Source organism: Mixophyes fleayi, chromosome 2, assembly GCF_038048845.1.
Source record: "Mixophyes fleayi isolate aMixFle1 chromosome 2, aMixFle1.hap1, whole genome shotgun sequence".
NCBI classification, from domain to species: Eukaryota; Metazoa; Chordata; class Amphibia; order Anura; family Limnodynastidae; genus Mixophyes; species Mixophyes fleayi.
The window spans coordinates 374,883,577-374,900,315 of NC_134403.1; the positions used below are offsets into that span (position 1 = coordinate 374,883,577).

The window sequence follows — 16,739 nt, forward strand, 5'->3', positions numbered from 1 at the left end:
GGTTCTCTCTGCTTGATCGTCGCCGCTGACTGAACTGTGACAGCAGGGATAGGAAGCATTGCTACATTACAAAACAATGGCATAAACGTGAATCTCTTACTACTGGGCAGAAAAATGTATGAAATACCCCTTTGGTGGATCCTGAAAAAGTGTATTTACCTCCACTGCATATTAACGGATGAAACAATTTGTAAAAACAATTGATAAAAATTGTTTAATTTATGCATTTGAAATCTAAATTTCCAAAAGTAAGTGATACAAAACTGAGAGAAGGAATTTTTATAGGGCCACAAATAAGATCAGTAATGGATGATGAACATTTTCAGAACTTTTAAGTCCACTGGAAAAAGCAGCCTGGTTGTCATTCAAAAATAAAGCAGCAAACGATTGTGATACAGTGAGTGATCTAGTGAGTGATCTAGTGAGTGATCTAGTGATTCATACAAAGCTGTGGGATGCAACTTGTCTTTAAAACGTCACTACTTGGACTCCCAACTATGGGTATATTTACTAAACTGCGGGTTTGAAAAAGTGGACATGTTGCCTATAGCAGCCAATCAGATTCTAGCTCTCAGTTTGTAGAATGTACTAAATAAATGATAACTAGTCTCTGATTGGTTGCTATAGGCAACATCTCCACTTTTTAAAACCCGCAGTTTAGTAAATATACCTCCTAGACAATCTTGGGTCTGTCAGAGATGAGCATGGCGAGAGTTTCCATCAGCAGATTTCTATGATGGATAAAAGTACCAAGGCAAATGGAGCTCCAGTATGCTGGCTATTGCGGGACTATGGAGAGAGACATCCCAAAGGCAAAATATGCCTGAAAATCATCATATACAACTTTTTAGGTCAGCCAGAATGAGGTTTATATTTATCATTTAGAATTACATAAGAAGTAATTTTTATAAAACTTTAAATGTATGTCACAAAATACCCTGGCCGATGGAAAAAAATCTGAATGCATACTCGAATTCAGCAGGAAAAATACATTTACATTCAGTTTATTTAGTTCTTGCAAAAAAAAAAGTTTATTTTTGTAGACTATTAAACGTGGATGCTTTTGATTTAATGTTGGGGCTGGTTGGCGTTTTATAAATTTCATATACGCATTATTTTTTCCAAATAGGGCCCCCAACATTCCAGGATTCAGACAAGCAGCAACTGCTCTAAAGACACCAGCAGCCACAGGTAGTGAAAGTGACAATAACAGGTAGGAGAGAGCAGGAAAGTCTGCCAACTGTCCTGAGTCTGGTAGGGCAGTCCTGAATTTGGGTGACTGTCTTGCTTTGCACTTACTATATCACCAGCAAAACACTCAAAATAGCTCTCCCCTTCACTTATGCCATTGTCTGCCAAACCTCCCTGCACTCTTATTAATTCAAACCACCACCAATCAACGGGCACAGCTTTTGCCCTGCATTGCTTTAGAGATGACCCACAGTGTCTTAAGTAATCACATCTCGGGTTTGCTAAATGTTACTACAATGACATTCTAGTATTTCTAAATCCTGTCAACTTTTGTGTTGGCCCCAACTACAGTTGTTTTGGTCCTGCCCACATGATTTTTTTTCTTTCCAAAATTCAAAGGGATTGTCTGAGATGCTAAGTTCTACTTTATCATTAAAGTAATCCTCCACCATTCTACTAATACAAGGTGTATCCGATTGAGATATGGTAGAGGTGTCAATATATTTGGGAAAATCTTTTAAGCCTGACCAGATGTCATAAGCTTTTGCATTGGTGTGCTGCTGTGTTGAGCCATCAGTGTGACTCGTAGGAAAGGGAAGTTTTTTCTGCTAGTAGCATTTGTAGGAGAAGCTGAAGCAGGGAACGTGTCACGTGCGACTTGAGCCGACAGCTTGCTCACAAGGAGCTGTTTACATCTGTGAAGATGTGTGCCATTTGGAAAGAAAAACATTACATGTGACTTAAACCTAGGATCAAGCAAGGTTGCTAAATGTAGCGATCCAATGTCAAGATGCTGCAAACCCTTGATTCCTGACGAAGTTAATAAAGAACCACTAACTTTCATCTCCTCCTTCAGCTTCTCCAGCTACTTTTCCAGTAGTTTGATTAGAGGTATGACTTGACTCAGACTGGCAGTGTCTGAGCTCATTTCATTTGTTGCAATTCTAAAGGGTTTCAGTAGCTTTCATAAAACACAAAGCATTCTCCAATGTGCTGGTATAAGATAACCCCCCTCTCCCAATCTCAAGGTTTTCTGTGGTCTTGATCATTTATTGCTAGTCCTCTAGTTACTGAAGCATATTGTGGAATTCCACCTTGTTACTCTTTATTCAGTTGGTGGCAGATGACATTTTCTTTGCAGCTGCTACAATGTTCTACATGTGGTTACTGAATGTCTAAAATGCCCATCTCCCTGCACCGTAGCTGCACAGTACAGGTATGATAATAGAGAGGTTACATGGAATGTGACCTGGGGGCAGCTTATAGTCACATCCCTCCCTCACATTAAGATTTGGGTTTGGCTCTCTCTCACTCTCTTCCTCATACCTGGACGGTTGTCATTCTGCCGAGAGATCCCAGCTCAGACGTTCCTGGTGGAGAGATCAGGTCCAGGACTCAGCATGGCCACCCCCGGGCAGATTATCTTCAGAATGTGAGTTGAGGGATGTGGTGTCTGCAGTCTCTGAGTGTTTGTGTATTGTAAGTGTTTTGCATTGTGAGTGTTTGTGTATTGTGAGTGTATAACTATTCTGTGTACATAGAACCATACATAGATATGTGTGGTTACTGAGTTGCAATACAATCACAGAAGGTGCTAGATGTGTATATATGTGTATAATTGTGTAATTGTGTATCTTTGTCTCGGGTGAGTGGTACAGTTCAGCCACTGTCAGGTGTTGGTTGTTTTAGCAGATTAATGTTAGAATTGAAAGTTATTGAGCTTTGATCACTGGGGATTATTAAATCAGTAAAATTGTTATTAAATTTAGTTTAAAGTATTTTTTTCACCACTGAACAGCAAAACACAAACTATAAATCTATAAAACTGCTGTTTAAACCACTCTGACACTATAATATATTCACAAACTAACAGAACTTTTGGTCAATATCACAAATAAATCATAACAGAAATACAATAGGTTTCCTCTGTATAATAACTGTCTAATATGGTTTTATTTAAAATAACTTAGGAAATATTGGTGAATCCTGTTTTAAAACACATTGATTTTGGATATAACTTCAGAACAATGTGCATATGATGAAACCCGTATCAGTTGTACTTACAGACACTTTGTTTCATTAGTTTAATTTGCACACTAAGGGCTCAGACACTGATATGTAATCAGCTCGTACCACAGTCGGAGGGAGTAGATTAGATCTACGGCTCTGTTCCATCTATTTATCTAGGTATTATTCCATTTTTTTCAACCTCTCATCAAACCATAGAATTCAGCAACAACAGCGGACACCGGACCCTACGACTCACCTTCCACCAACATATCAATTTATAAGCTGGATTTATTGTCACCATAAAGGTGATCTGCCCCACACCCACTGATGTGGTCAGAAATATTGTTACCTGGATACAACTGTTTAATGTTCAAGTTTGAGGTACAAAATATTTTTCTGTAATACAAAAGCCATATAGCAATAATAGTATTATATACATTTTTTAATTATTTTTTTTCACACAACACTAGTTTTGTAGAATTTAGAAGGAGTCAATTACAAGCCAGAAAAAACGCCCCAATGTAGTATTTCGGTTAGTGCCCGTTCATTTGCCTCGTGGATCCTGTTTTTGCAGATCTGCCTCAGAAAGTAGCATTGAGCCTCCTTTTGTAGGACAGTGAGTCCAGCTGGAAGTGCGCACGGTGCAAAGAGTAGGAACGTCGCATCAATGTCCTAATACTATCACTTTATTACCCAATGCTTCATTTATTCCAAATACTATTACTCCTAAAATACTGATAGGCTCTTATGTCCTACATACATGGTGAGGGGTCATCTGGACTGCCTTTATTACACGTGTCACTATGGTAGATTTGTATTCTTTTATACCATATAAAACACCCACCACCCACAATGTATAAAAGTCCATGGGCCTGATTCATTAAGGAAAGTACAGCATAAAAAGGAGTAACTTTGCACCTTGGCAAAATCATTTTCTATTCGGGGGGGGGGGGGATTTTAAATGTAGGGGGAGATTTATAGTTGGGATAGGACATGTCCTAGATCAATTTTCAGTGTAAAAATAAAGCTATCAAATATTTGTGTGCTACATGAAAAAACAGACAGTATTTAACTTATGTGCAAAATAATAAACTAGTTGCACCCCTTGTATTGTTAATAGTTAGTCCAGGAGAAAGTGTACTCCTAGTTTATCTTTGCTCTCTTTAATGACTCAGGCCCCTTTTGTTAGGACACGTGGATATACGAGTGCACCTAATCCTCAATTACCAAGGAACACCCTGATATGTCCGGGTCCTCCGATGATGGGTTAAAAACTTTTGAGCACACCATGGACGTCGCCATCTGAACTAGACGCCTCCCTACAAAATAAGACGTTCCCACAGTTTTTTCTCCTTTGTAAATGAGTCTTGATGATGGTCATTGTGTAATGTTTCAATCTGTCTAGTTCCATTCCCCGCACAGCACGAACTGCTAGAAGGCGTAACACAAAGGTAACAATCTGAGGAGGTTCCGCGCATAATTATTATTCTTATTAGCCTTATTAGCCTTTATTTAAAGGGCGCTACAAAATCTCCGCAGCGCTGTCCAGAGATAGACAAAAATCATGCAGGGTAAAGACAGTACCGAACATCCCATAGATTGTAAGCTTGCGAGCAGCCTTCTCACCTCTTTGTCTGTTTTACCCAGTTTGTTTATTAGTTTATTACGTTTGTCCCCAATTGTAAAGTGCTACGGAATATGTTGGCACTATATAAATAAATGATGATGATGATTGAACAAATACTACCGAGGGGTAAATGTATTAAGCTGCGAGTTTCTGGCGGGTTTGAAAAGTGGAAATGTTGCTTATAGAAACCCAATCAGGTTCTAGTTATCATTCATTTAGTACATTCTACAAAATGATAGCTAGAATCTGATTGGTTGCTGTAGGCAACATCTCCACTTTTCAAATGCACTGGAAACTCTCAGCTTGATACATTTACCCCCAGGACTTCAAACACTCCAAACATAGCTTGCATAGTGAAGTAGAAGCAGAAGAAAAGGTAGAGATACAAGAGGGAAGAGGGCTCTGCTCATAAGAGCTTACATCCTAGAGGGAGGGCAAACAGACAGGAGGCCCAAAGGGATCAGAGAAGGGGATCAAGCTCAATAGGTGGGATAAGGTAATCAAGTATGGGAAGAAGATTAGGGGGATGGCTGGAAGGCTTTAAGGAAAAGATGAGTTTTGAGTACCGTTTGAAGGAGCCCAAATTAGGGGACAGTCAGATGGAGTGTGGGAGGTTGTTCCAATGAAGAAGGGCAGCCTGGGAGAAGTCTTGGATTCTGGAGTGGGAAGAGGTGATCAGGGTGGAGGAAAGGCGATGGTCATTGGCCGATTGCAGGAACGGGATGGAGTGTGAATAGAGAGGAGGTTATAAATGTAAGGTGCAGTGAAGTGGGAGAGGGCCTTGTAGGTGATTGTAAGGAGTTTGAAAAGGATTCTATAGGGGAGTGGAACATGAGTCAGCCGCGTTGAGTATAGACCTGATGGGGGCGAGGTGGGAGAGGGGGAGGTCAGTGAGGTTACAGTAGTTAATACAGGCTATGATGAGAGCATGGATGATGGTTTTGGTAGCATCCTGGGATAGGATGGGCCGGATGTGGGCGATGTTACGAAGTTGGAAGCGGCAGGATTGGGTGAGAGATTAAACCTGGGGGATAAAAGAAAGGGACGAGTCAAGGGTGATGCCCAGGCAGCGGAGTTGGGGAATAGTTTAGAGGCAAAGGGGAGAAGTAAGATAGGGTGGTAGCAGGGCCGGTGCTAGGGTCCATGGCGCCCTAGGCATTTTTACAAAATCGGCGCCCCCCCCCCCGCAAAAATCGGCGCCCTCCTCCCTCCTCCCCCCTCACCCCGTCTTTCCTTACCTTGTCTCACTACCGCCGCCTCTCTGGTCCATCTCCTCCCCTCCACTCACTGACACTAGTGAGTGGAGGGGAGGAGACGGAGCAGAGAGGCGGCGGTGGTGAGCAATAGCCTCTTCCCCCTCCCCCGTGCATCTGAATGCTGTGCGGCGGCCGTGACAGGTATGGTCAGCGGTCGCCGCACAGTTTTAAAGTCATTTACCATTCTGTGGCGCCCTCCAGAGCCCGGCGCCCTAGGCAAGTGCCTAACCTTGCCTAATGGGAGCGCCGGGCCTGGGTGGTAGTTAGTGAGAGAAGTGGGGTCAAGATTGGGATTTTTGAGGATTGACAATAGAACAGACAGAGAATCCAACAAGCATGGCAGTACATTATACATATAGGGTGAGACCCGATCTCCGGGACCACAAATCTGGGGCAAAAATCTTGTAGTTTTTGCAGAGTGAAAATGGGTGCGCCTCTCACATGGCAAGAAACACCCAATAATCACACTGCTCCGCTACACTTGGTGGCTGGCGCTGTTTCCATCTGTAGTAAGGAACTCCTGTTCCTCCTATATCTTGCTCCATAAACCCGTGTGCTTTGGTGGACATGTAGGCGAAAGTATGATAATTGCTGCCCACGTCAGGACCAAACTTGATTTTGTGCAAACTTGATTTTGTAAATGAGTTCCATTAACGACACAAGACTGCAACAAACAGAGGACGGTGGGGGTAACACATTATCATCATTTACTTATATAGCGCCACCAATTCTGTAGCACACTGTACAGAGCATATTTGTCATTCACATCAGTCGCTACCCCATAGGAGCTTACAGTCTAAATTCCCTTGCACACACACACACACACACACACACACGTGTTAATTTTGTCAGCAGCCAATAAACCTACTAGTATGTTCTTGGAATGTGGGAGGAAACCAGAGCACATAGAGCAAACCCACAGAAACACGGGGAGAACAAACAAACTCCAGACAGATAAGACCATTGTTAGGAACTCATGACCCCAGTGCTGTGAGGCAGAAGTGCTAACCACTTAGCCACTGTGCTGCCCACTGCTTCTGTTCAGAGATGGTCTTATCCAGCCATAGGTGTCATCCCACCCTGCAATAGGGATCATCTCACTCAGTAATAGGGATCATCTCATCCAGCCATAGGGATCGTCTCAATCAGCAATAGGGATTATCTCACCCAGTCATAGCAATCATCTCACCCAGCCATACTAGTCATCTCATCCAGTAAAGGGATCATCACACCCAATGATAGGAATACTCTCACCCAGTCATAGGGATCACCTCACCCAGTACTAAGGATCATCTAACCCAGTAATAGGGATCATCTCTCTCAGTAATAGGGATCATCTCACCCAGCAATAAGGATCATCTCACCCAGTAATAGGGATCATCTCACCCAGTTATAGGGATCATCTCACCCAGCAATAGGCATTATCTCACCCAGTAATAGGGATCATCTCACCCAGCCATAGGGGTCATCTACCCAGGATTAGGGGTCATCTCACCCAGAAATAGGGATCATCTCACCCAGTAAGAGGGATCATCTCAGCCAACTATAATGGTCGTCTCACCCAACCATAGGGATCATTTCACCCAGCAATAGGGATAATCTCACTCAGTAATAGGGATCATCTCATCCAGCCATAGGGGCTTGTCTCACCCAACCATAGGGATCATCTCACCCAGCAATAGGGATCATCACCTAGTAATAGGCGTAATCTCACCTAGTAATAGGGATCATCTCACCTAGTAATAGGGATCATCTCACCCAGTAATTTACACTTACTCCTCTGAACTGAACTATCACTATTTTCTTTTCAAAATATTCCTATTAATTTGTATTTATTGATAAACTATACAGTTATTTGTTCACATTTCAGAGCTCTGATTCTGTTATATTATGCAGAATGTTTAATATGTGAAAATTATGTTTAAAGTGATATCTAATGATTTCTAAAATGTGCTTTTATCGGTGTTATCTAAATATTCTTGTAGTAGAAACGGGAACCGTCATTTTCATTGTTTCCCTAAAATTACTGTTACTGTCCTCACTGTGTTTCAGGTAGTAATTAATTTATTTTTTTTATTATTTTGTTGGTTGATTTTCCTTTCTGATGAATGTGGAAACCTCTGCTGGTACCACACGTATGTGACCAGCTCCTAGGCCGTGTCTCTGACGTGTCCACCATATGAGTAGATGCCGGAGAGAATCTGATTTATGTGATCATTATATAATGCAGCGTCCTCAATGCCACAGGAGTCCTGAGAGCTGGACTCATTCTGGGATGAGGTGCTTTTAAAATCTAGGTTTAGTTAAGTTAAACTAGATTTTCAATCTGTTTTGAGATGACGTGTTGTAGATTTCACTTCATGTCCCTGAAATTACGATGGACATGATCAATTCTCTCCCACAGACTGTGGTAATGACCGGACACAGAGGTTATGATTGAGGGTTTTATATGTATCACAAGGTGTTTGAGACGTTGGGTAAGAGACTGAGGAGCAGCCTCCAGATGTTCCTAAAATCAGAGGCTGAAAGTTGTAGTCAGTGTTTGTTAGCAGAAGAGACGCAGACGCAAGCGAGTCGCTATAACGCCGGGTGGAAGAAATACCAATGTCAGATGGCGCAGTGCAAGTAGGCACCGGATCGCCAGCATAAAGCCCCCTCCATCCCTCGTACATATAATACCTCTATTCTTTTATTCTTTTCATATACTATGTACAAAATACATTATAACCAGTATTATAACCAGTAATAACCCCATTATTGGGATCTAGTGCGCAGTATTGTGAGTGATGCAACTCAATCCCTGCTCAATTTCAAGGGATCCCTTGGAATTATTATAAAGTCTTGCCCACTATGATTATAGGGAATATTCTTGTTATGGATAAAGACAGGGACAAGCTTCTGTGGTTCCTTCGAGATGGCTAAAACATGATCATACCTGCTCGCTTGCATGAATTTAAACATACTCAAACCCACTCTCCCAGAATGTCCGGGAGACTCCCAAATTCCGAGTACCTCCCCCGGACTCCTGGGAGAGGCAGGCTGTCCTCCCGCAATTACGCGTTCGTCTGCTCGCGACTATTGATTCCGCCCATAAAATGTGGCAGCCTCCGAATTGTGTCTCAGTGATGTCACTTCCTGGTGAATTGAAACATTTCCACAATAAGGGCCCAGCTCACAGAATGTCTGACTCCACTGCGCTCACTTTGAAGGTAGAGTTTTATATCTATATATATATGTTATAGCTGTGGACTGAGCCCCTGCTCCATGTAGGAGGCCGCGGGAAGGTTTAACGTCTGCGTGTTTGGTGAAGGAGCTGCTGATATTGTCTGTTTTATCAGTGAGAAGTGAAGCAATGTAATATCCATCTTATAGTGACAGGTGTAAAGGTCAGAACCGGAAATTCCCGTCTGATGTGTCTGACAAATAACCGGAGCATGCAGAACGAGCTGCGCCCTAGCAGTAAGGTTTGTACCCTAGAGCTACGAGCTCTGGGACTGTGCACAGGGTCACTCTGTTCAGAAGGTATTATTCATTTACATTGCTACAATGTAGTGTATTTGTGTATTAACCATGTAATGATGACACACACTATGAAATTTTAAGGCGTGCAAAACTGCGGCAGAATTTCAGGCAAATCTAGTTTCGTTGAGAGCGCCACAAGATGTCAATATTACAGTAACGCTGCTTTATCTGGACAATAATCGGTGGTAAGAATGAGGCGTGTTCAAGGCTCTCTCTTAGGGGCCTATTCAATTCCCCTTTTTTGAAGAATTATCCTGTGTGTATACGTAACAGATTTTTAGATCCCCTCAATCAAAACTTCACATTTTCTCTCTCACTCACGTGGGAAAAATACTTTTCATGACCCTTTTCAATGAATTTGTACATACATTATATATAAATCAATAATTGAACAAATTGCCAACTGGACAGCTTGGACAATATAACAGGGAGACCACGAGCATGGGGTCCCCTTGTCATAGTGGGAACCAGCCAAAGACTGGTCAACTCTGTTCCATTCATGGGGAGGGGGAGAAGCAAAAAAAGACCCCCCCCTCCTACTAGAGACTCCTAGCCCCTGGGCTTTGAGGGCTGGGACAATAAATATTGGGATTCCTGGGTTGGCAACTTCGCTTCCACAGTGGTCCCACTATAATGTATCTGGGTCCACAAGTCTCCTGTTCATTATGCAAGACTGTATAAGTAGGTAAATATAATACACAGATACATAGGTACTTTACCATAACGCCTGAATAAAACACTCCCAGAACCTCACGTTCTCCATTTTATAAAATAACATCTTTCTGTCCTTGATCTGGTGTAATCCAATGGGAAATTCTTCTTTCTGTATAATCCAATAGGAGAAACTGTCCCACCCCATAAAAGCCAATGCAACCACCCACTGCCAGCGGCTGTCGCAGATGACTGTCACCTGGAATAACCGAGGGTGCCATTATCTGCTTAGCCAATCACAAGCTTTTTCCCACGCAGGCCGCTTGTGATTGGTTAGTGGCTAAGTTAAGTCCTGGTCAAAGTCATATTTTGTGTCTGACTGATTTACAAAGACAGAAAAGTTTCCCGTTAGATTATAAATAAGAAAGAATAAAGAGAGAAGATTTAATTTTACACTAAAGCGGTGAGTAAGGTATATTATTATCTATGTGCCTGTGTGGTTTGGACTCATTTGCTCCTGACCGTACGTAGGAAAACAAAAACACTATAAAAAGTGCATTTATGAGCTGCATCCAGCAGTAAAACTGGAACATTTACATCCCCTGTACGTCAGGCACAACAAGTGTTACTATGAGTTAACCTGACAGTGTTAGCAGTAAATACATTACCCTATTAGTACACAATATAATAATGGAATAAAGTGCGATATATACAAAGGAGAATATCTTCTGGACAGTTATTATTAAAAGCTAAAGTTGCCTTTTTAATATAAGATGTAGTTAAATATAAACACAAATACAGAATACAAATGCAAATTAAATTCAATTAGAGACGAACACCTGTTTTCCCCTTTTAATAAACAAACGGGGAATATTGTTTCCTGCAGTATAAAATGTAATTGAAGTAATGTGAATAGACGGTCACATAGATATAAAATCGCTCAATTGCTAATGTGTTACTATGAGGTAACCTGACCATGTGTTAAGCCCTATCAGCCAATCAGAAGCGGCTAGTGCTGTTGATGGTCATCATCATTTCGTTGCACCATCCTTCCAGCACCTGTAAGATATACCCCTACCCCGGCAGGCGGATCAGGTCCAGGGGCGGGCTGGACCGGGGGGCACCCGGGCCGCTCAGTCTAGTGGCTGTTCGGGCCGGCCGCCTCCCCCTGTCCCCCGCCGTGGATGTAATAATTTTTTTTATGTTACTGGTGGCCGCATCCGATGCGGCCGCGTCAGCGCACAGGCGGCTGCATCACGGGACACGCGATGCGGCCGCGTCATTATGATGCGGCCACCTGTGCACCCCCTAGGCTGATAGCTCCCAGCCAGCGCCTGATCAGGTCTACTTGAGACGCAATTAGGTGAACATGCGCTTACTGTGCTGGGCTCCTTCCCTGTTCCACCTCTACAGGCGTAAGGCGATGTAAGTGTAAGACGTGCAGAAATCTAGATACGTGTGTTGTGTTTTTTCGGTGAAGATGCGCAGATCTGAATCAAAATATGTTGGTTACTAAATATTCCATTACTCAGTTTCTTTGTATTCAATATAGAAAATTTAAGAAAAAGTGACAACATAAAACACAATGGGCCTGAGTCATTAATGAAAGTAAGGCAAAAAAAGGAGTAAATGTTCTCCAAGACAAACCATATTACAATGCAAGGGGTGCAAATTAGTTTATTACTTTGCACATAAGTTAAATACTGACAGTTTTTTCATATAACACACAAATACTTGATAGCTTTATTTTTACACTGTAATTTAAAGCTGATCTAGGACATGATCAACTATAAATCTGTCCCCACATTTTAAATTTACCTCCCCCTCCAATGAAACATGGTTTTGCCCAGGTGCAAAGCAACTCATTTTTCATGTTTTGCTCTCCTTAATGACTCAGGCCCAATATTTCTACATTTACAGCAAAAATAACAAAGAAATGGTTACGACCGGGTGAAATGGTGTCTGAGCCCCCCACGTGACTTTTTATTTTTTTATTTACGGGCTGTTTCCCTAATTCTATTTAGTCGAATCTCATTTTTTCATACATGTTTGTACAAAAGGATTTATACCAACTATTTTGTGTGACTATTTTTGGAAGGCTTCTGTGTACATTGTTTTCTGTATTACACGCTGTTTATATCTGAGACACTTTTTGGGGGGAATTCAATTCTGCCGCAAGTAGCGCGATGCTAAATCTATTACCGTTAATACGGTATATATTTAACCCGGATTTCTGCTCGCGGCTCCCTGAGCTGCGAGCAAAAACCAGCGTTAAAGATTACCGTATTAACAGTAATAATGCGCACTATTACCGCGATATCCGTAATAGTGAGCAAGCTGTGTTACTTTTGGCAGTAATGCAGGCAATTAAATTCCCCCATTTATGTCCAGTTTTCCTAGGAATGTCGCAGTTACGCGTCTATTATACATTTAGCGGTTGAATATAAGCATTTTTTTCCATGCACCCGTTTCTTCTATATACAGTCATGGCCAAAAGGTATGAGAATGACACAAATATTATTTTTGACAAAGTCTGCTGCCTCAGTTTTTATGATGGCAATTTGCATAAACTCCAGAATGTCATGAAGAGTGATCAGATGAATTGCAATAAGTTTCAAAGTCCCTCTTTGCCATGACAATGAACTTTATCCCAAAAAACACAGGTGAGAGTGTTGATGAGGACAAGGCTGGAGATCACTCTGTCATGCTGATTGATTTAGAATAACAGACTGCAAGCTTTAAAAAGGAGGGTGATGCTTGAAATCATTCCTCTGTTAACCATGGTTACCTGAAAGGAAACATGTGCAGTCATCATTGCTTTGCACAAAAAGGGATTCACGGGAAAGTATATTGCTGCAAGTAAGATTGCACCTAAATCAACCATTTATCGTATCATCAAGAACTTCAAGGAGAGAGGTTCAATAGTTGTGAAGAAGGCTTCAGGGTGCCCAAGGACGTCCAGCAAGTGCCAAGACCGTCTCCCAAAGTTCAGCTGCGGGATCAAGGCACCACCAGCGCAGAGCTTGCTAAGGAATGGCAGCAGGCAGGTGTGAGTGCATCTGCATGCACAGTGAGGTGAAGACTTTTGGAGGATGGGCTGGTGTCAAGAAGGGCAACAAATAAGCCACTTCTCTCCAGGGAAACATCAGGAACAGACTGATATTCTGCAAATAGTACATGTTGTAGGCTGCTGAGGACTGGGGTAAAGTCATTTTCTATGATGAATCCCCTTTTAGAATGTTTGAGGCATGTGGAAAAACACTTGTCCGAAGACGGAAAGGTGATCGCTACCATCAGTCCTGTGTCATGCCAACAGTAAAGCATCCTGAGACCATTCATGTGTGGGGTTTCTTCTCAACCTAGGGAGTGGGCTCACTCACAATTTTGCCTAAGAACACAGCCATGAATAAAGAATGGTCCCAAAATATCACCCAAGAACAACTTCTCCCAACCATCCAAGAACAGTTTGGTAATGAACAATGCCTTTTCCAGCATGATGGATTATCTTGCCATAAGGCAAAGTGATAACTAAGTGGCTCGGGATCAAAACATAAAAATTTTGGGACCATGGCCAAACCTTAATCCCATTGAGAACTTGTGGACAATCCTCAAGAGGCAGGTGGACAAACAAAAACCCACAAATTCTGACATACTCCAAGCATAGATTAGACAAGAATGGGCGGCCACCAGTCAGTATGTAGCCCAGAAGTTGATTGACAGCTGCCAGGGCGAATTGCAGAGGTCTTCAAAAAGAAGGGTCAACACTGCAAATATTGACTCTCTGCATAAACTTAATATAATTGTCAATAAAAGCCTTTGACACTTATGAAATGCTTGTAATATTACTTCAGTATAACATAGCAACATCTGACAAAAAGGTCTAAAAACACTGAAGCAACAAAGTTGGTGAAAAACAATACTTTTGGCCATGACTGTACAAAAATACACATTAGCTAAAATCACTTTCTGTTTGTTTGTTTTAAAGCCGCATTTACACCATTTTTCTTCCGTGTTGTTTTGAGCGAATGTGACAATGTGCGGAGTTATCTGTCTGTGTCATCATACCTGCAATACGAGTCTGATATGGATCTTGTTTTGTGAGGGTACCAGGTGTTACTGCAGACAGTCTATTACAAGAGGTGTTTGTGTAATCTTTGTGTTATCAGCTATTCACTTACTAAAGCTGGGTACACACTACAGAAAAGTAAACGATTAACGATATACCGACAGAATAAATTAAAAAAATCCCGATCAGCATACCGATTGATGTGTACACACTATACACGATTATCATCAGATCTCTGCTCCTCATCTGTCAAAATTATCGGCTGCAAGGTAGTGACAGCTCAGGTCTTAATTCATTGAGAGACATTCAGCCCGGCAATTGTATTGGGCAGCCTGTCTTGACACAGCACTGTGCCGAGTGCAGAACTGTAAGCTGGCCGTAAATTCAGTGTGACAGCTTTATCTCCGGCAGCTGAAGCTTAACCCCACAGACGCTGCACTAATCTTATCCGTTCCAGCCAGCACACAGAGGGTTAAGACTACATGTGCTGGGTGAGAGAGGGGGGAGCAGCCCGTACCATCCATATCAGTCTCTTCTCTAAAGCAAAACAGCCGCAGACAGTTGACAGAGACCGTGGATCATGACAAGATCAGCAGCAGGCAGACTGAGACCTGTCACTCTGAGATACATTATTGGCCGATAGTCGGGTGAATTCATACACACTGCAGGATTGGAAGGTGATTGGTTGGCAAAAATCAAACAGTACGACCAACCAAACGACACAATGATCGGCACTTTGGGGCGACTTTAGATCATTGTGTAAGTATACACACTACAAGATATCTGATCAAACAGTCGGATGTCGGCTGATTTGTCCAATTATTGGACGAAAACCCTGTAGTGTGTACCCAGCTTAACCTCTGTATTCCTCTTCATCCATATTGTAAAACAAAACAACCACTTGTCTGGTGAGATCCTCATGTGTTATGTTCGTTTGGTCGCTATCAATAAATATTGTCCGCTGTGATGAATGTGATTTCTGCGCACAAAGAGATTTTATAGCACGTAACACATAACCATTAAATAAAATAAAGTACAGATGATACATATGCAGCGCACTGGTACCAGCACACAGTCATTCAGTCCTGTGGTCAAAGTAGCCTGAACGATGGTCTCAGTGCCTGGTTTATATACAGTTTGTGGTACATAAAACTAGGGGTGTGCACCGGGCACTTTTAGTGTTTTGTGTTTTGGGTTTTGGGTTCTGATTAGCTTGAGGTTTTGGGTTCTGATTTGTTTTGCCAAAACACCTGACGAAAGGTTTTGTTTCTGATTTCGGGTTTTGGGTTCTGATTTATATGTAAAAAAGCACTAAAATCCAGTTTTTTGGTTTTTTTCCCCTCCTACGCTATTATTAACCTCAATAACATTCAATAACAATCATGTGTTATTGCGTAATAAGCCCTTCCACACCGTAGCGTGCTATTCGCATAATTTCACATAAAGCCAATTAAATCGATGTTTATTAATTTGAAATGACTTTATACAATTATTTGACTTTCACACATGATAAACACAAACTGGAAGTTTAGGTGTATGATGAAGAGCCAAGCAACAAGCAAAGACATGGGAATGATAAGTAGCCCATAGGGGGAATGTGTCTTCATTCTGATGCAGAAGCCACCAGGAAATACGTAGATCTCGCCTTGATCAGGGGGTACAGGATTGTTATCGGAGTCCTTGTTTCAGGCCAAATCCTTTGCCAAGACTGTCAGAATGCAGCCAAACTAGTTTCATATCCACCTCTGCTATCAGTAATGGAAGGTTACTGTCATCATTGACATGATGTTGTTAGTGAATATATAATACACAATTGATGGTAATGTATAAACACCTGTAAATAATATCTGTATAAACAGTGAGTTCTGATGTCATCCGTGTGCATTGGGAATATGTGTGTTATAATGAATATTGCAGCGTCCACCACTGTAAATTATTATGAAGATTAGAAATCAGAGCCTTGTCTTTTCATACAAAGAACTTCTCTGTGACTTCTAATATCCATATAATCTACAGCAGGGGCTGAATCATCCCATATATTATTTCTGTGATTATATAATATAAATATCTATATAATGTTACAACCAGAATGGTCCAGGACATGGTTAAATCCAGTGTGGAGTCTGATAATATATAGTTGTGCGCTGAATGCAGTAAGGTGACAGTGAGTGTGAGATCTCTCAGAGTGAATATAATGACACAAATGAAGTGTGAAAGCTGAACACTAACTCTACTCTCTTTACACCCAGCATGATAGTTATTATAATCCTCCTCATTGGCGCCATCGCCCTGATTATTGGACTCAGTGTTGCAGGTAAGTCCGTTTCCTCTCTATAAACAAAACACAGTTCTGTCTTGTGATGTATAAATTGGGATTTCAGGGATATATGTGGCAGAAATATGGACAAGTAAAACA

General features: G+C 41.7%; 1 protein-coding gene across 2 annotated transcripts in view; it reads left to right on the forward strand.

Moving 5' to 3' along the window:
* The first annotated feature begins 2,547 nt into the window (after nt 1–2,547).
* The window catches only part of LOC142139674 (V-set domain-containing T-cell activation inhibitor 1-like), a 35,535-nt gene continuing 21,343 nt past the window's right edge, over nt 2,548–16,739 (forward strand). The window contains exons 1-2 of one of the 2 annotated variants that reach the window (XM_075197486.1): nt 2,548–2,623; nt 16,573–16,637. In XM_075197486.1, the coding sequence (XP_075053587.1) occupies nt 2,592–2,623; nt 16,573–16,637 (97 nt within the window). In that variant the 5' untranslated portion in view covers nt 2,548–2,591. Of the gene's footprint in view, nt 2,624–14,282; nt 15,511–15,541; nt 16,638–16,739 lie in introns of those variants that run through there. The other variant, XM_075197487.1, reaches the window with a different exon arrangement.